The sequence below is a fragment of the Tribolium castaneum genome, chromosome 7 (genome assembly GCF_031307605.1).
Source record: "Tribolium castaneum strain GA2 chromosome 7, icTriCast1.1, whole genome shotgun sequence".
Taxonomy (NCBI): Eukaryota; Metazoa; Arthropoda; class Insecta; order Coleoptera; family Tenebrionidae; genus Tribolium; species Tribolium castaneum.
In genome coordinates, this window is record NC_087400.1 from 3,106,590 (window position 1) to 3,130,364 (window position 23,775).

At 31.7% G+C, this 23,775-nt stretch overlaps 1 protein-coding gene across 10 annotated transcripts in view; it reads left to right on the forward strand.

The window, feature by feature from the left end:
• Positions 1-22,974, forward strand: part of unc-13 — a 54,917-nt gene extending 31,943 nt beyond the window's left edge. For 4 of the 10 annotated variants that reach the window (XM_064358140.1, XM_064358141.1, XM_064358142.1 and 1 more), the window contains 17 exons: positions 143-362; positions 436-619; positions 3,233-3,339; positions 7,024-7,165; positions 7,212-7,658; positions 7,705-7,855; positions 10,240-10,855; positions 13,076-13,194; positions 13,256-13,477; positions 13,531-13,697; positions 15,648-15,933; positions 15,985-16,342; positions 16,421-16,546; positions 18,516-18,614; positions 18,665-18,827; positions 18,873-18,999; positions 19,044-22,974. In XM_064358140.1, coding sequence (XP_064214210.1) covers positions 143-362; positions 436-619; positions 3,233-3,339; positions 7,024-7,165; positions 7,212-7,658; positions 7,705-7,855; positions 10,240-10,855; positions 13,076-13,194; positions 13,256-13,477; positions 13,531-13,697; positions 15,648-15,933; positions 15,985-16,342; positions 16,421-16,546; positions 18,516-18,614; positions 18,665-18,827; positions 18,873-18,999; positions 19,044-19,208 — 3,699 coding nt within the window. In that variant the 3' untranslated portion in view covers positions 19,209-22,974. Of the gene's footprint in view, positions 1-142; positions 363-435; positions 620-3,232; positions 3,340-3,575; positions 3,683-7,023; positions 7,166-7,211; positions 7,659-7,704; positions 7,856-10,239; positions 10,856-13,075; positions 13,195-13,255; positions 13,478-13,530; positions 13,698-15,647; positions 15,934-15,984; positions 16,343-16,420; positions 16,547-18,515; positions 18,615-18,664; positions 18,828-18,872; positions 19,000-19,043 lie in introns of all 10 variants that reach the window. The other 6 variants (XM_064358144.1, XM_015984807.2, XM_064358145.1 and 3 more) reach the window with 6 other exon arrangements.
• Positions 22,975-23,775: the final 801 nt, after the last annotated feature.

Sequence of the window (23,775 nt, forward strand, 5' to 3'; positions counted from 1 at the left end):
TGAGCATTTTTGTAGTTATTTGTATTTTCCACAAAAAATAAAAGAAATAAGAAATAAATGAAATAAAAGTTTTTTTTTTTTGTAAAAAACCTCGTTTTCAACGTAATTTGGACAAAATCACCAGCAAGCAATTACATTGCAGAAAATGCACGTTTACAAGAAAACCCTCCAGGCGCTGATTTACCCCATCAGCAGCACCACCCCCCATAACTTCGTCCCGTGGACGGCCACCTCCCCCACCTACTGCTACGAGTGCGAGGGGCTGTTGTGGGGCATCGCTCGGCAGGGGGTGCGCTGCACCGAGTGCTCGGTGAAGTGCCACGAGAAGTGCAAAGACCTCCTCAACGCCGATTGCCTGCAAAGTGAGTGTCTTTTTTTCGATCGCTTTATAATTTTTTTCTTTCTTCTCCTGCATGAGATTTTTCTTTCGATTAGGATTACTAAAGCTAAGGGCGGTTGTGAATCGATTAAAATTGTTCAAATCGTGGATGTTTCTAGGAGCCGCTGAGAAAAGTTCCAAACATGGAGCTGAAGATAAAGCCAACAGTATTATAACAGCAATGAAGGAGCGAATGAAGCAAAGGGAACGAGAGAAGCCTGAGATCTTCGAACTTATCAGGTAAAATGACCAGCGAAATCGGCGGTGTGGAGCGAACAAAAGTGTTTCCAGCTCGAAATAATACTATTCAGAAAGTTGACACCAACTTAATTATTGATCTTACTGTTTTTGTTAAATATGAAAAATTAAGTTTAAAAATTTCAAATGAAGAAAAAACTTGTTTTTACTTCTTATTTTTACGAAGATGTTTGAAAGAGTTGTGCTTTTTTGAATAAAAAGTTCCAAAAGAAGGCAGAAGCAATATAATTTTTCGAGTTGAGTTGTAATTTTTGAGTATAAAACACAATTTCTTGGCCTAATTTGGTAATTTTTGACTTGTTTAGAACAAAATTTTGAAAAATAATTGTCTTTCTAGCCTTGGAACGTACATGTTCTATTTATACAATTTTAGCAAATTTTTTCGAAAAAATACGTAATTTAAAGCGCTACAAAATGACAGAAATAAGCCAAAAAAGCAAAAAATCGTAAGTTTTAATTTACTTTTTCGATTTGTGGACGTGTTTTCTAAAGACGATTTTGCAAAATAACGTCTATTTTGATGGGAATTGTTCATTTTTTGGTCAGTTTTAACAAAACTTTTTTAGAACATTTATTTTTTTGGTCAGAATTAAAGTTTTTCAAAATTATTTTGTTTCTGGTCTAATAATACAAATTTGGACAAGAATTGGTCCAATTTTTGACAACATTTTGCTCAAAATTTTTAATTCTTCAGCAAGTTATTTAGACAAAACTCGCTCAAAAACGTATGTTTTTAGTTGAAAAACGGCCTTAAACACTCAGAAAATCTACTCCAACACAACTTTTAGCTTAATTTTTTGATTTTGACTAACAATAGTTTTCAAATTTTTTTTTTGAATTATACTTACTTAGACCTTTAAAAAGGGCAAAATAATACAAATTTGGACCTACTCTGGTTATTCTAGGCCAAGAATTTACTCAAAAAGTGTGCTTTGAGACTTGAAAATTGTCAAAATAACACAATTTTTGACCAAATTTATCATTTTTCGACTAATTTTGACAACATTTTGCTCAAAATTCTTAATTCTTCAACCAGTTATTTAGACAAAATTTGCTCAAAAACGTGTGTTTTTAGATAAAAAACGGTCTTAAACACTCAGAAAGTCAACCCCAACACAACTTTTAGCTTAATTTTTTGATTTTGACTAACAATAGTTTTCAAAATTATTATTTTTTTTTGAATTATACTTACTTAGACCTTTAAAAAGGGCAAAATAACACAAATTTGGACCTAATCTGGTTATTCTAGGCCAAGAATTTACTTAAAAAGTGTGCTTTGAGACTTGAAAATTGTCAAAATAACACAATTTTTGACCAAATTTATCATTTTTCGACTAATTTTGACAACATTTTGCTCAAAATTCTTAATTCTTCAGCCAGTTATTTAGACAAAATTTGCTTAAAAACGTATGTTTTTAGATAAAAAACGGTCTTAAACACTCACAAAGTCAACTCCAACGCAACTTTTAGCTTAATTTTTTGATTTTGACTAACAATAGTTTTCAAAATTATTATTTTTTTTTTTTGAATTATACTTACTTAGACTTTTAAAAAGGGCAAAATAATACAAATTTGGACCTAATCTGGTTATTTTAGGCTAAGATTTTACTTAAAAAGTGTGCTTTCAGACTTGAAAATTGTCGAAATAACACAATTTTTGACCAAATTTATCATTTTCCGACTAATTTTGACAACATTTTGCTCAAAATTCTTAACTCTTCAGACAGTTATTTAGACAAAATTTACTCAAAAACGCATGTTTTTAGATAAAAAACGGTCTTAAACACTTAGAAAATCAACTCTAACAAAACTTTTAGTTTAATTTTTTGATTTTGACTAACAATAGTTTTCAAATTATTTTTTTTTAAATTATTCTTACTTAGACCTTTAAAAAGGGCAAAATAATACAAATTTGGACCTAATCTGGCTATTCTAGGCCAAGAATTTACTTAAAAAGTGTGCTTTAAGATTTGAAAATCGTGGAAATAACACAATTTTCGAGTAAATTTATCATTTTCCGACTAATTTTGACAACATTTTGCTCAAAATTCTTAATGCTTCAGCTAGTTATTTAAGCAAAACTTGCTTAAAAACGCATGTTTTTAGATGAAAAACGGCCTTAAACACTCAGAAAGTCAACTCCAACACCACTTTTAGCTTTATTTTTTGATTCTGACTAACAATATTTTTCGAAATTATTTTTTTTCTGAATTATATTTACTTCTTAGACTTTTAAAAAGGGCAAAATAATACAAATTTGAACTTAATATGGCCATTTTAGCCTAAGAATTTACTTACAAAATGTCTTTGAAAACTTGAAAAATGTTAAAATAATAAAATTTTCGACGAAATTTAGTGATTTATTTTTTGACTACTTTTGACAACTTTGCCCAAAAACGAGCAAATCAACTGAAAAAACTTGAATATTGTCAAGTTTTAAGAGGATTTTGAGAATTTTTTTCAAAATAAACCCAAAACTAATGAATTTGGGTAATTTTTTTTGACTGTCGCTTTTTCAAACCTCCGCGTTTTTTCCAGTCCAGGGCCCCATTTCCCCTTTTCTCCACTTTCTTTCATGTTTTGTTATACAAACAGGGCCGTATTCGGCGTAGAAGACAAGAGTCACGCCGGTCATATGAAAGCCGTCAAACAATCCGTTCTAGATGGTACCTCCAAGTGGTCAGCAAAGATAGCCATCACAGGTTTGTGGGGGCGGTTGTTGTCTACCAAAAAACCCAAAAACCCCGGCCTTGGGACAACCACTTGTCCCTTAGCCGCTTGAATGCTGAATGTCTGCTTTCGCTAACCGACTCCAACACCCAATCGCTTGTAGCCCTTGCACCCAATTGGGTAAAGTCCCCAATTCGGTGGCAATGGACAGTCTAGTTGTTGTGTACATTTTTTGTTGTATCGGTGTTCTTGTTTCCGGTTCCGGCAGAACAACATTTTCAGTGGATCCAGACACACACATTGATTCAATCGAGCAAGCGGAGCAAATGACTATAGAGGGCACGTCCAAGTGGTCATGCAAGATTGCTATCACAGGTATTGACAGCTGCATTCTATCGGGACGCAGAGCATACAACAACACGCTAAAGTACAATGACAATGCTCTCTTTCTATCTCTATTACAACTAACTGATCAAGTTCTTCACTTTTTTTGCACTTGTGGAATGTCTATCAGGCTCGGTTCTAGTTTGGACGGGGTTCAGACACCTTCTTGCACCTTTTTTTAAACTATAAAAAGTCAAATTTAGCTTACGATACACCTAGTTTCAATTTTTGGCACGTAGCTTACAAGGTACCACTTCCAGGAGAACAAGCAAAGGAAAAAAAAATTTCAACACAAATTTCGACAAATTTTTTTTCTATATGAACGTTCCAAAGACTAGTTTCTAATGTAAAATTACTAAATGTTAACTGTTTTCGAAATATTGGCTAAAGTTTACTTGGATAATAATTTAACTACTGGCCAATTTTTTTTTTTTTGAAAAATGAATACATACTGACTAATACTGAACCGTACTAAGCACTACAGGTTTTCTAACGTGAAATTTTTTTGGAATTTTAAATTTGTGTTACTTTCTTGTCAAAGACTAAAAGATTTCAAGATATTGGCCAAAGTTTAGTTGGTTGATAAACTGACTGAAATTTTTTTTAAACGATACTCACATAAACTGGTTTAAGAACTAGCTTTTCTAAATCTGTTTTTTTCTTTTGCCTAGGATTAGTTCTTTCCAAGATATTAACCAGAACCGGTTTAAGAACTAGGTTTTCTAATCTGAAATTTTTTGAGAATTTCAAATTTGTGTCTTTTTTCTCTCTAAAACTAACAGTTTTCATAATATTGGCCAAAGTTCAGTTGGTTAATAAACTAAATGATCATTTTATTTTTTTGAAACTATGAATACAGAAACCGGTTAGAAAATCAGGTTTTCTAACGTAAAATTTTCCAAAAATTATAAATCTGATTCTTTTATTTCTCTAGGACTAGTAGTTTTTGAGGTATCGATCAAAGCTTAGTTGGTTAAGAAGCTAACCGACCATTTTTTTATTTTTATTTATTATTATTATATTTTTTTTTTGAAAAATAGGTATTGAAACTGGACCAAGAACTATAGCCTTTCTAACGAGAAATTTTTTTAGGATTTCAAATTTGTGTCACTTTTTTCTCTAAAACTAAAAGATTTCAAGATACTGACTAAAGTTTAGTTGGTTAATAAACTAAGTGATGAATTTATTTGAAACAATAATCACTTATTAAAGAACTAACTTTTCTAAATCTGTTTTTCGTTTTGCCTAGGATTAGCTTAGTTGGTTAAAAAGCTAACCGACCTTTTTTTTAAAAAATATGAACACAAAAACTGGTTTAAAAACCAAGTTCTCTAACGTAATAGTTTACTATAATTTACAAATTTGTTTTTTTTATTTAGGACTAATAGTTTACGAAACATCAGTTAAAATTTAGCTGGTTAATGAGCTAACTAACCAACAATGTTGGTTAAGAATTTAACCGACTATCTTTTTTTATAAATGAACACAGAAACCGACCTAAAAACTAGGTATTCTTACGTGAATTTTTTTGAGGATTTCAAATTTGTGTTCCTTTTTTTCTAAGACTAACAGTTTTAAAATATTTGCCAAAGTTCAGTTGGTTAATAAACTGACTGATCATTTTTTAATGGTGAAGACAGAAATCTGTTAAAAACTAGGTTTTCTAACTTAAAACTATACGATAATTTCAAATCTGTTTTTTCTTTTTATTTCCTAATAGTAGATTATGAAACATCAGTTAAAATTTAGCTTGTTAATAAGCTAAAAGATCAGAGTTGGTTAAGAAGTTAACCGACAATTTTTTTTAAATAGGTGAACACATAAACCGACTTAAAAACTAGATTCTCTTGCGGGAATTTTTTTGAGGATCTCAAGTTTGTGTTCACTAAGACTAACAGTTTGCGAAATATTAATCGAAGTTTAGTTGGTTAATAAACCAATTGATTATTTTTTAACGGTGAATACAAAAATCGGTTAAAAAAACTAGGTTTTCTAACACAAAATTTTACGAAAATTAAATTTTTTTGCTTTTTTTTTGTTTTTTTTGCTTTTCTAAGACTAAGACTTTCCGAGATATAAACCAAAGTTTATTATTATTATTATTATTATTATTATTATTATTATTATTATTATTACTTTATTATTTTTAAAATTCAGGACTAGATTTTTTCACGTAAAAGTTTCCGAAAATTTTAAAGTACTTCTTGCTCCTCTAGGATTATTAGTTTCCAAGATATGGATCAAACTTTAGTCGGTTAATAAGCTAACCGACCAATTTTTTTTAAATGAACACAAAAACCGGTTTGAAAACCAAGTTTTCTAAAGTAAAACTTTACGATAATTTAAAATTTGTTCTTTTTTTGGCTTAGGACTACTACTAGTTTACAGAATATTGGTTAAAATTCAGTTGGTTAATGTGCTAACTAATCTATTTTTTTAATCGAAATACACAAGTCGTCCAAAAGTAGATTTTCTTACGTGAATTTTTCCGAGAATTATAAATATGTTTTTTTTTGCTTCTCTAAAACTAATAGTTTCTGAGATTTTGAGCAAAAAAAATTTATTTTAAAGCAGAAAAAAGTCGTTTCAACTTAACTTATAATTTTTTAAGAATTCCATTTGGTTTCCCTTTTGGTTCTTAGATTAGCAGGTTCTGAGTTCAGCTGGTTAATGAGCTAACCAACATATTTTTTTGGTTAAGATAAACACAGAACCGTTTCCAAAACTTTTTCTCTAGGACTAGTAGTTTTTGAAATATTGACCAAAATTTAGTTAAAAACTAGTTTAACAATAGACTTAGCTTACCCTTTTATGGCACGTAGCTTCCAAGGTACCACACCTAGACCAAAAAAAAACAAAAAAAAAACACAAATTTTGCCAATTTTATTGTACAATCTTTGGAAAAAGTGTTTTCGAAGGTAAGAACCACTGATTTCGGTGCTTTAACTCGTGTGATCTTCAAACTGTCTGAAACTCCCTCCTTTCTGTCTTACCTATCGAATGTCTCTCGGCATGACTCTCAAGCCATCAAGCGCCCACACTGGGGCTGTGTACTTGGCTTGTTTGTGTGTGTAACCGTTCTTCAAGCGCTCCTTTCAGCCGCTTGTCCATAGAATGTAGCTACAGACCTGCCTGCGACCGACTTAACAGTTTTTGAAATGATGCACTAACTCTCCCGCTTACTTGTTGATCTTAACATACATTGAACACAGACACACGAAGCGACCGAACCGAAGTTAAGGGTAATTTCTAGCCAATCCGCACTAGACACGCTTTGCAGCTTGCATGCCCTTTCCTTGCTCGCCCCCGACTCAAGCCAACTCGCCTTGCAGTCAAATCCGCACAAGGACTCATCGCCAAGGACAAGAGCGGCACCTCCGACCCCTACGTCACCGTCCAGGTCGGCAAAGTCAAAAAACGCACAAGGACCATGCCCCAGGAGCTGAACCCCGTCTGGGACGAGAAGTTTTATTTGTGCGTAGGAATCCCCCATTTTCCCCAGCTCACTATGTTCTTGCAGCGAGTGCCACAACTCCTCCGACCGGATCAAAGTGCGCGTTTGGGACGAAGACAACGACCTTAAGAGCAAACTCAGACAGAAGCTGACCAGGGAATCGGACGATTTCCTCGGACAGACTATTATAGAAGTGCGGACTTTGTCCGGAGAGATGGACGTTTGGTACAATTTGGAGAAACGAACGGACAAGTCCGCCGTTTCCGGCGCGATTCGCTTACACATATCGGTGGAGATCAAGGGGGAGGAAAAAGTGGCCCCATATCATGTACAGTACACTTGCCTTCACGAGAACTTGTTCCATTATCTGTGCGAGCAGAACAGCGGAGTTGTGAGTCTGCCGCAGGCCAAGGGGGACGATGCCTGGAAGGTGTACTTTGAGGAGGCTGGGGAGGAGATTGTGGACGAGTTTGCAATGCGGTACGGGATCGAGTCGATTTATCAGGCGATGACGTGAGTGTGTTTTTGAGGGTGTGTGGGTTTTGAGGTGGGTTTTTAGGCATTTTCACTGCCTCTCGACCAAGTATCTGTGTCCGGGGGTGCCAGCTGTGATGAGTATGCTGCTGGCGAATATTAATGCCTATTACGCACACACGACGGCTTCGTCGGCCGTTTCGGCGAGCGATCGATTCGCTGCCTCCAATTTTGGGGTGAGTGGGGGGGTATTATGGATTTTTTGAGTTTTTTTGGACAATTTAGGTAATAAAAAGGAGACGAACGTTTTCTCGGTCGGACGAGGGTTTTTCAAATATGTTTTTGTTTTTTTCGTACGATTAATAGTTTTTGAAATATTGGTCAAAATACTAACTTGCATTTGCGATGTGTGTTTGGCCAATTAGATAATTAAAATGAACAGAATATGTATTTTTTTCTTCTCTAGCACTAGTAATTTTCGAAATATTGGCAAATTTAGTTGATTAGAGAGCTAACTAATCGACTAATTTTTTTTCTTTTTTTTTAATACGAATACAGACACTATACCAAGAACTGATTTTTCTAGATAAAATTGTCAGAGGACTTCAAATCTTTTTTTTTCTCCTCTAGCACTAGTAATTTTTGAGATATTGACCAAAGTTTAGTTGGTTAATAAACCAGCTAATTGACTATTTTTTTTGTTTTTTTTTTTAATACAAAGACAGTAAATGTATCAAAGACAGGTTTTCTGAGGTAAAATCACCCGGGGATATTAGATCTGCTTTCTTTTTTCCTCTAGCACTAATAATTTTCGAAATATTGGTCAAAATTTATTTGATTAACAAACCAGCTAATTGACCATTTTTTTTTTTTTAATTACAAAGACAGTAACTGTATCAACGTCTTTCTAAGGTAAAATCAAGTATAGTTGATTAATAAACTAGTTAATTAACTTTTTTTTTTTTCTAATACGAAGACAGACACTATACAAAGGACTGGTTTTTCTAAGATAAAATTGTCAAAGGACTTCAAATCTTTTTTTCTTTTTTTTCTACTACTAGAAAATTTTGAGATATAGATTAAAGTTTAGTTGGTTAACAAACCAGCTAATTAACCATTTTTTTTTTTAAATACGAAGACAGACACTACACCAAGGACTAATTTTTTTAAGGTTAAATTATCAAAAACTTCAAATCTTTTTTTTTTCTAACACTAAGTTAATTTCATATATTGGCCAAAGTTTAGTTGGTTAGTTAACAAACCAACTAATTAACCAATTTTTTTTTTAATGCAAAGACAGGAACTGTATTAAAGACTGAACTTTCTAAGATAAAATCATCCGAGAATATTAGACCTGCTTCCTATTTTCCTATAGCACTAATAATTTTCGAAATATTGGTCAAAGTTTAGGTGGTTAACAAACCAACTAACTGACCAATTTTTTTTAAAGAGAAAGATAGTAACTGCATTAAAGACTGGTCTTTCTAACGTAAAATCATCCGAGGATATCAGATCTGTTCTTTTTTTTCTTTTAGTACTAATAATTTTCGAAATATTGGCCAAAGTTTAGTTGGTTAACAAACCAACTAAATGACCAATTTTTTTTTAATAGAAAGACAGTAACAGTATTAAAAACTGGTCTTTCTCAGGTAAAATCATGCGGGGATATTAGATCTGCTTTCTTTTTTTCTCTAGCTCTAATAATTTGCGAAATATTGGTCAAAGTTTAGTTGGTTAACAAACCAGCTAATTAACCAATTTTTTTTTTAATGCAAAGACAGTAACTGTATTAAAGACTGAACTTTCTAAGATAAAATCATCCGAGAATATTAGACGTGCTTCCTTTTTTCCAATAGCACTAGTAATTTTCGAAGACAGACACTATACAAAGGACTGGTTTTTCTAAGGTAAAATTGTCAGAGGACTTCAAATCCAACAAAAAAATTCATAACTCGAAAACTAAAAGTCGTAGAGCAATGCGTTTTGTTCCATTGAATTCAGCGGCTGATTTTCTGTATTATACCAACTTTTTACGAGATTTAAAATTTTAAATTTTTTTGCTAAAATTTCTTGAGTAATACTTACTTACCTTCAAAGAGATGAAAAAAAAATATTTTTTTTAAACTCACTCCAGCAAATTTTTATGGACTTCTATATGTCTTAACAACCCACTAAAGTTGTTAAAAGTCCACAAAAAATCCATATGTTCAATGTTTTGATGTTTGATTTTTTCAATTTTCGTCGCAGTTTTTGTCGATTTTGGGTACCCGATACATTTCTCGAGCAATAGCTCCGGAACTATTAAAGATAACTTTATGAAGTGTATTACCGTTGGAAAGCTCTTTGAATTATCTATTTTTTTCAAAAAAGATTATTGTTCTCCGACAAATAGTTTTCGAGCAAATTGCAGATGAAAGCAAAAATTGGTAAAATTTTAAAAAATTCATAACTAAAAAACTATTGTGAATTTGGCAATTTTCTCGATGCCAATCGATTCCCCGGATCATTTTGCATAGGTATAGATCAAAATAGTTCCACTCTTTGGAATAGTTTAGCCGTGAATGAGAAAATTAAAAAAAATTAAAAACGTTAACACCCCCCCCTTAAATTTTTTTTCCAGAAAGAGAAATTCGTAAAACTCCTCGACCAGCTGCACAACTCCCTCCGCATCGACTTATCCATGTACCGCAACAACTTCCCGGCTTCGAGCCCCGACAAACTAATGGACTTGAAATCCACCGTCGACCTCCTCACCAGCATCACCTTCTTCCGGATGAAGGTCCAGGAGTTGACATGTCCACCACGTGCCAGCACCGTCGTCAAAGACTGCGTCAAAGCCTGTCTCCGCTCCACATATCAATTCCTCTTCGAAAACACCTACGAGTTGTACAATCGCGAGTTCCAAAGCGACCCCAATGAGCCCAAGCGCGACCCCGAAGACCACGGCCCACGCCTCGACAGCGTCGACTTCTGGCACAAGCTCATCGCACTTATTGTGTCCGTTATCGAAGAAGATAAGAACAGTTATGGGCCGGTGCTGAACCAGTTCCCCCAGGAGCTGAATATCGGACAACTTTCGGCAGCCACCATGTGGAGTTTGTTTGCTGTGGATATGAAGTACGCTCTGGAGGAGCATGAACAGCATCGACTGTGCAAAAGCTCGGCTTATATGAACTTACATTTCAAGGTGAAATGGCTGTACTCGAATTATGTCAAAGATGTGCCTCCTTATAAAGGTAAGGACACGGTTTTTGTGGCGGTTTTTTTCCAAAAATCTGAAGAAAAATATCAAAAAGCAAATAGAATTTTGGAAAAAAACTGAGATTTGAAAATTTTCCTAACATGCAATTTTATTTTTTTTTTTCTTATAAGTCTTTCTTATAATTTTTCTTATAATCCGAATAAAAATTGTTTTGTTAAAAATGAAAATATTTGACACCCTTTTTATTTTTCTTAAATTCTTATCCTACAGTTGTCAATCATTACATTATTTTTTTATTTTTTTATTATTCTTTTTTTTGTTTTTCAATTTTTTATATATTTTATTTATTTTATTTATTGTATTTATTTTATTTATTTTATTTATTTTATTTATTTTATTTATTTTATTTATTTTATTTATTTTATTTATTTTATTTATTTTATTTATTTTATTTATTTTATTTATTTTATTTATTTTATTTATTTTATTTATTTTATTTATTTTATTTATTTTATTTTTCATTTATTTATTTCCATTATTTCGTGGTTTTGTTGTCTTATTTTATTAATGTTCTTACTTTGCAATTTCGTAGAGTTTTAATTATCACTCTTTCAGTCACTTCTACAGAATTTTAGTGTTTTTTTTGTATCCCATTTTTTAAGTTTTTTAGCTTTTTAGTCTCTTAGTTTTTTATTTAGAATCTAATGTATTAATTTATTAGTGTTTCTCTTTTCTAGTTCTAAAGTTTTTTTAGTTTCTAATTTGTTTTCGTCGCTTATTTCTTCAGAATTTCAATCTCAATTTTTTTTGTTTTTGTGTTTTTACTTTTTCAGCATTAAAGTCCCTTTGCCGTTAAAGTTTATGAACTTTTACTTTTTGAAAATATGCAAACTCTAATACTATTAAATTATTTTTTAATTTTTAACAATTCTTGTATCTTATAAAGCCATGATTTAAAAAAAAATTACACAAAAGTAGCAAAATTTCAGTGTTTGCTAATTGTTAATTTAATTATTATAATTGTAATTATTAATTTTTCCAAACCAAATTTATTATTATATATTATATATTATATATTATATATTATATATTATATATTATATATTATATATTATATATTATATATTATATATTATATATTATATATTATATATTATATATTATATATTACATATTATATATTATATATTATATATTATAAAAAATTAAATTATTCCAAAAGCTAAGCGGAATCGACCATTTTATTTTTATCTAAGGCGAGATCCTGTTGTGTGAGATAGACCAGCCCTTAAACCGGTTCACTGGTGTTTCATTTGTCCCAAAAATGAGTCATTTGCCAATAAAAATCATCTCCTACTTATTTAACTGGTGCAAAAAAATCGCAAGTCGATTGAAATTTCGATGGAATTTCGCTGTTTTCTAAAAAATAATCAAGTTTTTTATTACACTTGGATAAATTGTGGATTGATTTGTTTTTGATAAAAAACATTTCGCAAATCTTTCAGCAAAAACTCAATTGTTTCGCAAGATTTCTTCACGAAACCTAAAAATGTACTAAATTTATGAGTTATGTTTTTATTTAGACAATTTAATGTTTTTTGAGCATTTATTTTTTTCTAGTTATTCAACTTTTAACAAATTTTTTATTTTTTTTACGTTTTCAGGCTTCCAGTCTTCCAGTCTCATAGTTTTTTAGTGTTTCAATCACAAAATTAAATTTATTCTCAGTGTATCAGCTTATTAGTTTATTAATTTATTTATTTAATTTTTTTTTCCTAATTGTTTCAGTTTTTTGTTGTTTTACTGTCTTATAATTTCTGTTTTATAATTTCTTAATGTTTTTACTATGCAATTATATAGATTTTTAATTTATCACTTTTTCAGTCACTTATTTCTACAGAATTGATTTTTTTTAACTTTCTTGGATATCAGTTATTAATTATATTATATATTATATAATATATATATTATATATCTATCTATAAATCTATCTATAAATATATAAAATTTTAAAAATAAAAACCTAATGAAAATACAAATGAAAAAATATTAATAATGCAGAGGTGCCTGATAGTTACACAAATGTGTACAGTCACGATCAAAAAGAATGACATCACTACCAACCGGGCCAGATAGCAAAAGTGCGGCTTTAGGGGTGTCATTCTTTTTTATCGTGAGTGTATTTCCATTCAGTGTGTTTATGCTTAAATTATTTTTTTATTTAAAAATTTTTAAAATTTGTGTGCTCCCCCAGGTGCAGTGCCTGAATATCCTGCATGGTTCGAGCCCTTCGTCATGCAGTGGTTGAATGAGAACGACGACGTTTCCCTCGAATACCTTCACGGTGCCTTCAATAGAGACAAAAAGGACGGCGTAAGTTTTCCAAAAAAAAATAATAAGGAGCATCTCCTTCAAAATTCAATCATTCGTTTAGTTCCAAAGAAGCAGCGAACACGCCCTCTTTTCCAATTCCGTCGTGGACGTCTTCACCCAACTGACCCAATGCTTCGACGTCGTCTCCAAACTGGAATGTCCAGACCCGGAGATCTGGAAGCGCTACATGAAACGCTTCGCCAAAACCATCGTCAAGGTGCTAATAGCGTACGCTGACATCGTCAAAGGGGAGTTCCCCGAACACGTGAAAGAGGAACGAATTGTAAGAATAAAACGTACCACAAAACAATTTGTACTTAATAATTATTTTCACAGGCTTGCATTCTTATGAACAATATCCAACAATTACGGGTACAATTGGAGAAGATGTTCGAGTCAATGGGGGGCGAAAAGTTGGAAGAAGACGCTGCGAACATTCTCAAGGACTTGCAACAAACCCTGAACGGGTGTTTGGACGAATTGGCCACGCAGTTCGCCTCCAGGTAAGGGAAACAATATTTTAATTTATTTACAGGCTGTTCCAAAATAAAAAACCCAACTAAATTTGTTTTTTTTATGGAAACCCCAAATTTTTGTTACATTTTTGAAATCGTAACTAAATTGTCAATATAACGCACTCGGTTTTATAGAGTTATCTGTCATAGTTTTTGACTTATGTCAATTTATTTGTGAAAAACTTATAACTTCAGAACCATTTAAGATAACTTGACTTACTTTTCTACAATAAATTTCTTAATCTTTAGCGCATTTTTCTCAATGAAAGCGATCTCGGAATCGAGATTCCATCGCCCATAAATGGCAATAACTTGATTTTTTCAAATGCAACACCCTATATTTTATTGCACTATTGAATGGCATTTTTTATGAACTTCGTGTCGATATAAGGTTTGTGGGGTCTTATTTGTAAAACGTGTAATATTTTTGCAATATAAAAAACATTGAAGGTTTTTTCAGGAAAATAAAGAATCGAGTAGGCCGGTAACATTTCTATATCATTCTTAAAAAAATTAAGAAGAATAAGAAGTACATCAAAAGGAAACAATTACAGTAATCTTTATAAAAACAGAAGCAAAAAGTACATTTTTGTTACATTTCCAAAGTCTTGCTATATAACTTTACAATAAATTATAGAAATATTGTAAAGTAACATTTATAAGTTACGTTTAGTGAGGTTTTGCTGCAGTAGCTTTTACATAGATTACACAATCCTTTTAACTACTGGTCTCAGGATTTACTTTAACGTTTTGTAACACTTACACGTATTATTGTAACGTAACCATTATGTAACTTTTACAGAAAAAATTAAAACAAATCATAAATTATTGTATAATATTGTGTAAAGTTACAACTAAAGAAAAATTTACTTTTTTGCCACATTTATTTGTGAGTAGCTTTACAGCGTTGTTACACTTACACAATTAAGTAACAACTCGTTACCCAAAATCCCCCTCCAAATGCATGTTTCCCTTTCTTCCGTTCCTAATTTCAGGCATGAAGTTACCAAATTTTAGATTTGTACATAATTTTTTCTACACATAGACACACAAATTACGCTCGTTTGGGCCAAAATTTTGAAAAAAAATCGAATTTTTGGATACTTTGGATGGCCAAGAGGGCAGTGTTGGTGAATTGGCTAGCAATTTTTATTAGAATTTCTATTACACTTTAAAATTTAAGAATTTTAAAGAATATATTTTAAGAAGCAAAAAGTACATTTCTGTTACATTTCCAAGGTCTTGCTATATAACTTTACATTAAATTATAGGAATATTGTAAAGTAACATTTATAAGTTACTTTTAGTGGCGCTTTTAAAAAATTACACTGTCATATCTATGACCTCTTAATTATTATTTATCAATTTAACATTACGTAACATTGTAAAGTAACATTTAATGAGGTTTTCTGCAGTAACTTTTACATAAATTACACAATCCTTTTAACTACTGGTCTCAGGATTTACTGTAACGTTTTGTAACACTTACACGTATTATTGTAACGTAACCATTAAGTAACTTTTACAGAAAATATTTAAACAAATCATAGATCATTGTATAACATTGTGTAAAGTTACAATTAAAGATAAATTAATTTTTTGCCACATTGATTTGTGTGTAGCTTTACAGCGTTGTTAGACACTACAAATTAAAATATTTCTAGATTGTAACTTATTGTATTAAAAAAGTTAATAGCTTGCATAGAAAAAAAGTTATAGCGCATGCACGCACCTTTGGGTTACTCAATATAAATCGAGATATTTTACAAAAAAATAAACTCATTATGAGTAAAATGCAGCATTTAACGAAACTAACATCGACCAGTTCAATTTTTTTTTAAGAATTACTCAAAAAAAACTAAAGTTTGTGCAAATTATTTTTTATGTTAAGAAGAGAGTTTGAGGATATCCTCAAAACCCAAAAATTCGTGTTTGCAGCCTTGAGCCGCGCATTACCGTCAGTGTGAAGGAACTAGGCGACCTCCTTTTGAGTATTAAAGGAGGAGGTCAGCCTGGAACCACCCAACCAGCGCAGAGAAACGTCGTAGCATCGGAAGCTGACGAAGTGTTGCGACCTCTCATGGACCTCCTTGACGGTTCGCTCTCCCTCTATGCTCAATCGTGCGAGAAGACTGTCCTCAAACGCCTCCTCAAAGAGTTGTGGAAGATCGTGATGAGGATCCTTGAGAAAACGGTGGTCTTGCCACCAATGACGGACAAAACGGTCGGTTTTTCCCCCAAATTTTTCGCTTGCTTTGATAAATCTCGCTTCTAGATGATGTTCAAGAGCCTGACTGACAATGCGAAAAACCTCGCCGCCAAAACCAAAATCGAGGACATGTCCACACTGTTCAAAAACCACATGGCGGGCAAACAGGACGTGAAGAACGCCCTCAGCGGCGTTATGGACATTTCGAAGGAGGTGGAGAAGAACCTCTCCCCCAAGCAGTGTGCGGTGCTGGACGTGGCCTTGGACACCATCAAGCAGTACTTCCACGCGGGCGGGAACGGCCTGAAGAAGGCCTTCTTGGACAAAAGCCCAGAATTGCAAAGTTTGCGTTACGCCTTATCTCTCTATACGCAAACGACTGACACTCTTATCAAAACTTTCGTCACGACGCAAATTAACGAAGGTAAGTGCTTGATTTTTATTTAATTGCGACGGGTTTTACACACTTGACACTTGTATTTATGTGTGTAATCTTTCAAAGTGCCGCTTAACAATAAAGAAACAATGCTCCAACGACAAATTTCGATCGAGCGTGACGAGACCGAGACGGGACTTGAAGCGTTAGAAGAACCATTGAAGGCTAAAAAACGAAGAGAAAGTCGACAAGGTAGAACGGAATGACAAAAATTAAAAAAAAAAACGAAATTCAGCAATGCTATGCGCACTTTTCTAGTGGTTTTTAAGGTTTAGATAAGCTGGTAGAATAGGAAGCGGCGGGAGTTACAAGTTTACATTTTTGTGCAAAGTTACACTGTTACACGATCGCATGATTAGGACTTATTTCAGTTACACACGTGCATGCCTGGTTTAGTTACGTTACGAGTTATAGTAACTTACTATTTTTTTTTGAAGAGTAGACAACCCAAAGTTGTTACTTTTTGTAACGTTTACAACGTTATTGTAACACTTACTGGGGTTTACATATGCATGATTGCTTTAGTTACATTACGATGAGTTATCGTAACTTTAGATTTTGTTTTGATGAATTGGACAATCAACAACACGAAGTTGTTGCGTAATTGTTACATTTGCAACCTTGTAAAGTAACACCAAACATGTATTAATTGCAAAAATTCTAATATAAATAAAGAAATTACGGCAGGTAAGTGTAAAGTAACAGTTTAATTAGAGAACTTCACTTTCAAATAAGAAAGACACTTTGTTTTTTAGTACGTAAATGTAACACAATTATTGTAAAGTAACGCTTGAAATTGAAAATTTATATTAAAAAAAGGTTTTTTCAAGTTCTACCGATAAGTTAAGGTTACGTAATTGATACTTATTAGTTGTAACTATTTTCGTAAAGTAACATAACCGCACGATTTTTTTTTGTTAATTTGCGGAAAATACTACAGACTTTCTGCGAATTGCTTTGAGATAAATTTTATAGCGTTATTACACGTGTTACATCATCCATATCACACTCACGTGTAAAGTTACTGTGATAAATAATGCCAAAAAGTGATACGAACATTGTTTAAAGAAGCAAGAAGTACATTTTTATAACATTTACAAAATAAATACACTTTACAAAGCTGGTTATACTTATAACTTTACAATAAATTATTAAAACATTGTAAAGTAACGTTTGATCGGGCTTTTCCTGGAGTAACTTTTACATAAATTCTACAAAGTATTTAACAATTTGGCCTGCAATTTACGTTAACATTTTGGTTTTTGTGGCACTTGTAACACATCTTTGTAAAGTAACTTTTCATTATTATGAAGCAAAAGGAAATTATTATATAAGAAGAAATTTTTGTAACATTTACACGCTTAGTAATTTTGGGTAACTTTATTTATCATTCATTCACAGAATAACAAACAAAAAATTATAGGCCATTCCATAACATTGTGTAAAGTTACAAGTAAAAAATAATTTAATTTTATCGACACTTATTTAATTTGTGTGTAGCTTTTACAGCATTTTTACACAAATTAAGTAACAAGTTGTAGTAACATTGTTTTAAGAAGCAAAAAAGTACATTTCTGTTACTTTTCCAAAGTCTTGCTATATAACTTTACAATAAATTATAGAAATATTGTAAAGTAACATTTACAAGTTACGTTTTGTGACGCTATTAAAAAATCACACTGTCATATCTATGACTTCTTAATTTATTAATTCAACATTAGGTAACATTGTAAAGTAACATTTAAAGAGGTTTTGCTGCAGTAACTTTTACATAAATTACGCAATCCTCTCACGATTGACTTTAACGTTTTGTAACGCTTACGCGTATTATTGTAAAGTAACCATTATGTAACTTTTACAGAAAATATTAAAACAAATCATGGATCATTGGTATAACATTGGGTAAAGTTACAATTAAAGAAAAATTTACTTTTTTGCCACATTGATTTGTGTGTAACTTTACAGCGTTGTTACACTTACACAATTAAGCAACAACTTGTAACCCAAAATCCTCCTCCTAGTGCATGTCTCCCTCTCTTCCATTCCTAATTTCAGGCATGAAGTAACCAAATTTTAGTTTTGTACATAATTTTTTCTACACATAGACACACAAATTACGCTCGTTTGGGGCAAAATTTTGAAAAAAAAATCAAATTTTCAGACACTTTGGATGGCCAAGAGGGCAGTGTTGGCGAAGTGTCGATTCAAGTGGATCTATTCACACATCCAGGCACAGGCGAGCACAAAGTTACCGTCAAAGGTAAGTCCCCCAAATTTTAGTAACAAAAAAGCAAAAAATAAAAAAAATAGTTGTTGCCGCCAATGATTTGAAATGGAACGTCGTTTCGGGAATGTTCCGACCGTTCGTGGAAGTGAATCTGATTGGTCCGCACCTCTCCGACAAGAAGCGGAAACACGCGACGAAATCCAAGGCCAATAACTGGTCGCCGAAGTATAACGAGACGTTTCATTTGTAAGTATGGTAATTTTTGAGAGGGTTTTAGTGACTTTTTTTTAGTACTATTGGTAACGAGGAGCAGTTGGACTACTTCGAGTTGCACATTTGCGTCAAGGACTATTGTTTCGCTCGCGAGGACCGACTTGTGGGCGTGGCCGTGATGCAGCTCAAGGACATCGTGGAGAAGGTGAGTACGGCTTGCGATTGGCTGTGGCTGAGGGGGCGTTCCAGGGCTCGTGCGCCTGCTGGCTGTCATTGGGTAAACGCATCCAAATGGACGAGACTGGTTGGACGATTCTGCGCATCCTCTCTCAACGCACAAATGATGAAGTGGCGAAGGAGTTTGTCAAATTGAAATCGGATATACGTCAGGAAAACCCCCTTCCGAACCAGTAAGACAGACGGCAGTGTTTTCTCAAAGCTGTGTTCATAATCCATTTCAAGCAGTGTATAAAAAAAAAGTCGGACCGTCCTTACAGACTGTTGACGTCGTTTGATATCATTATATTAACATTTTAAAATAATATTTATGTGCCTCCTCACCCGAACATTAAAACAATAAAATTATTATGATATGCCACAAGAAAGAATAAAACAAAAACAAACAAACTACATGTCTAATCACACAAAACTTATTCAAATATATTGTAAAAAGTACGCAATAAAACAATGATGATGCATTACATATTTACATTCCTCTCATGTATTTGTACTTAAAATGTGATTCAAGTAGCATAAGAGATTAAGTAATAAAATATTTCATAGATATTTTTTTATGCATGAGAGAACGCGGTGTGCGACAGCGTTTTTCATCTATCTTTCTATGCACAAGGGGCGGAATACACAGCAAGGATCCCAACACACGTGGCTCAGTGTTTACCCAAAAAAAAAAGGTTTTTTGAATTTTTTGGCCAAAGTAGATTTATATTCTATCAAAAAATATAAAAAACGTATTCGGGAAGTAGAGTTTTCGAAAAAATTCACATGAAATCGTAAATTCTATAAATTTAGCAAAGAGTTTCTAAATTTCTCGTTTCTATGATCTAGAATTCACAGGTCTAAAATTCTAAATTCTAAAAGATCTTAGCAACTCTAGAATAAATAAACTTAAAATTTGAAATTTCACACTTCTAGAACTACAAAATCTTAGATATAGAATCTAGTTACATAAGATTCGAAACTCTAAAATTTTTTATTTCTAAATTTTTTGAATTCACGAAATTCTATTGAATTTGGACAAAAACATCTAAAATTCTAGATCCTGTTATTTCTTTTTGGTTTTTTATTCTAAGATTCATAAAACTTTATAAAATTTAAGGCAATTGAGTCAAAAATTCCAAATTTGGTTTTTATATTTTAGTCTGTGTTTTTGAACTTGAAGATCTACAAACTTTTGAAGTTCTAAACTTTTGAAATTTAAAGTTCTAATCTCTATAACTTTTGGATAAGTTTTAGAATCAGATTACAGTTATTATTAGACATAGTTTCCTATTTCTAACTTTGGTAGCTTTGAATTTTCGAAACAATTCCTTAGAATTCTATAGAATTTTAGACTATTTTATCGTAAATTCTCTAGAATTCTATAGTTCTTAGAATCCAAAACTACAAAAACAGCAAAGAATTCTATAAAATTTATGTCAAAATAATCTAAAATTCTAAATCTTGTGTTCTTAGACTTCTAAATCTGAGATAACAAAACGAGTTTATGAAAATAGAAACTAAAGATTCATATTTCTAAACCTTTGAATTCTAAGAAATTCTAGAATCTTAGACTATTTTATCGTAAATTTTCTAGGATTCTCTAGAATTACATATAATTCTACAAAAACAACAAAGAATTCTATACAATTTACGACAAAATTATCTAAAATTGTAAATCTGCATTCTTAGATTTCTAGATATGCATTAGAGTCTATGAAAATAAAAACTATGGGTACAGAGTTCAATACTAGAGCTTTTAATACTAAGGAATTTTAGAATTTTAGAATACTTTGTCGTAAATTTTCTAAAAATTTTAAATTCTTAGAATCCCAAGCTACAAAAACAACAAATAACTCTATAGAATTTATATCAAAATAATTCAAAATTCTAAATCTGCAACAAAAAAACGAGTTCATGAAAATAGAAACATAAGATTCAGATTTCTAAACTTTCGAATTCTAAGAAATTCTAGAATTTTAAACTATTTTATCGTAAATTTCCTAGAATTTTTTGGAATTCTAGAATTCTATACAATTCTACAAAAAGAGCAAAGAATTCTATAAAATTTACGACAATATTATCTAAAATTCTAAATCTGCATTCTTAGATTTCTAAATATGCATTAGAGTCTATGAAAATAAAATCTAAAGATTCAAACTTCAGTACTAGAGCTTTACATTCTAAGAAATTTTAGAATTTTAGATTACTTTATCGTAAATTTTCTAAAATTCTTTAATCCTTAGAACCACAAGCTACAGAACAAAAAATTCTAAAGAATTTATGTCAAAATCATGTAAAATTCTAAATCTGTATTTATTTTATCGTAAATTTCATAAATTCTCTAATTCCTAGAATGCGAAGCTACGAAAATTTACGAGAAAATAGTCTAAAATTCTATATCTTTAATGTTAAATTCCTAAATCTGCTTTAAAAAAAGGGGTTCAAAAAAACTAAAAATTCAGATTTCTTAACCAAATTTTTGGGTTTTATACAATTTTAGACTTAAACTACACTCATTCCTATTAATTTTTTTTGGTTTCGTATTCTAAGATTCTAAAAGTTCTAAAAAATTTAAGATAAATGAGTCTAAAAAAATCTAGAAAAAATCTTGAGGAGTCGAAGAAAATATATAAAATTCTAAACTCAAAAATTTTTGAGTTTTATAGAATTTTAGATACAAATCGTAGTCCTCATTAGGTGTAGCTTTCGATTTCCAAATTTTTTAGTTTCGGGTTCATAAAATTCTGTAGAACTTGCGATAAGTGAGTCTAAAGTTCTAAACCTTGTAAGATTGTAGATCTTACTTCTAAAATGATTTAAGAAAGTTGAAAAAAGTCAAAATTTAGTGTTAAATGTTGAGACATGTGTTTCCATCATATCTTGTCCATGCTGTGTGTCTTTGCCCCTCCTTGAAATCTCGCCTTACATTGACCTTCATGCGTTCTGTCTCAACTTCTCGCTTCTAAAACTAAATGTGGACATTCTGCATCGCATTCTTCACTGTGATATTCAAGTACAGTGTGTATTCGTGTCGTCTGTGTTGTCTACATGTGCCGAAACGCAATGTCTAGCAATTTTCTCTAACCAAAAAAAAAAACAAACCAAACCGCTGTATTTTCTACAAGTCGACAATATCTTTCCTCTTTTTGAATGCAAGAATCTTAGATTTAAGCGGTCGGGCGAACTGATTAGATAAATGAAGAAATTTCTCATCTGTATCAATCATGATCTTCCATTCGAAGAAATTGGATCTGTTTTATGTAAACGAAAGTTCCTTGAAAAATTTCACATAAAACAGATGATCTGTATCATATCCATTCGGGGTGCTCTCAGTCCATTTTTCTCATTAGACTGAACTTTCAACAATAACTTTCTTGATGTTGCTACAAGTATTTAGACTCACGTTCATCACGTTTTTCGTTGGTGGTTAAGTGTTTTTGAAAAATTTTTTTAACGATTTGCTGGCAAAGTCGTACAAAACTTCTCTAGATTAATTCCATCAATTGTAATTTGTATGTAACATAGGCGTACTTGTCTTTTTTAATTTTATAAAGTTTCGTTTTCACAAACAATGACCAAGCATGTAATTATATACTAATGTAATCACAAATTAACGTAAATTTATGTAAATGCATAATGTTAATACGTAATTGTAAAAAATAAATGCAAGTCCTTATTACTTAGGACTAACTTAAAACAAATATTGTATTCTTGTTAAATCGGCCAATCTCGTTTTCAGATTGGACGGTTACTCTGTTGTAAATAAAATATTTGCTGTAAAAATTATCTTACATTTTTCGATTTTTCATTATAACATGGACCATTGATTCGATTCTAATTTGTTAGCCTATCAAAATGCCACGCCATTGTTCAAAGCGACATTTTCTTAGGCTAGTTTTACTGTTGATTTGTTACTGGACGATGTGACATTTTATTTGTCCAAATATACGCATCACAAGCACCACTGTTTTTTCACAACACCTCCACTACAAGGTAAGTCGCAAAAATTAAGCAAAAACATTATTTTTTACACCCACTAAACCCACTTTTAAGATATACTTAAAAAAAAGGAGCTAAAGATTTGATTTGGGTTAATTGGCGCAGTCGGTAGGCGCCAACAAATCGCCAATTTTTCGCGATTTTTTCAAATCAAAGAAAATTTTTATAATTGTAGAGTCTCATAACAAACTTAATACAGAAAGAAGTGGAAAAAAATTAGAAACGATAAAAATAACGAGAAGTTGGGGTTTTTTTGTGGGAAAGTAGAGTATGGTACAAGAGAATTTAGAATTCAGTTTCAAGTTGCTCCTAGAAACAGAGAATTCTGTCTAAAATTTATTAGCTCAGGACCTGAAATTATAAAATTTAAAAAAAATCCAAAAATTTTTAAATTTTGTTTAATTGGCGCAGTCGGTAGGTGCAAACAATCGCTAATTTTTCTTGAGTTTTTCAAATCAAGAGTCATATGGAAACTAGAAGTTATAGAAATTTCCATAATAAATTCTAGAGTTTCATAACAAACTTAATAGAAAAGAAAAAGAAACAGAAAGTGGAAAAATTTAGAAACGATAGCAATAACTAGAAATCAGGGGTTTTTAGAATCAGAGAATTGCGTGTAAATTTGTTAATACAGAACCTGAAATTACAAAATTCAAATAATTTTTAAACTTTGTTTAATTGGCGCAGTCGGTAGGCAAAAATAAATCCTTACTTTTTCTTGATGTTTTTAAATTAAAGAAAATTTCTATAATTGTAGAGTTTC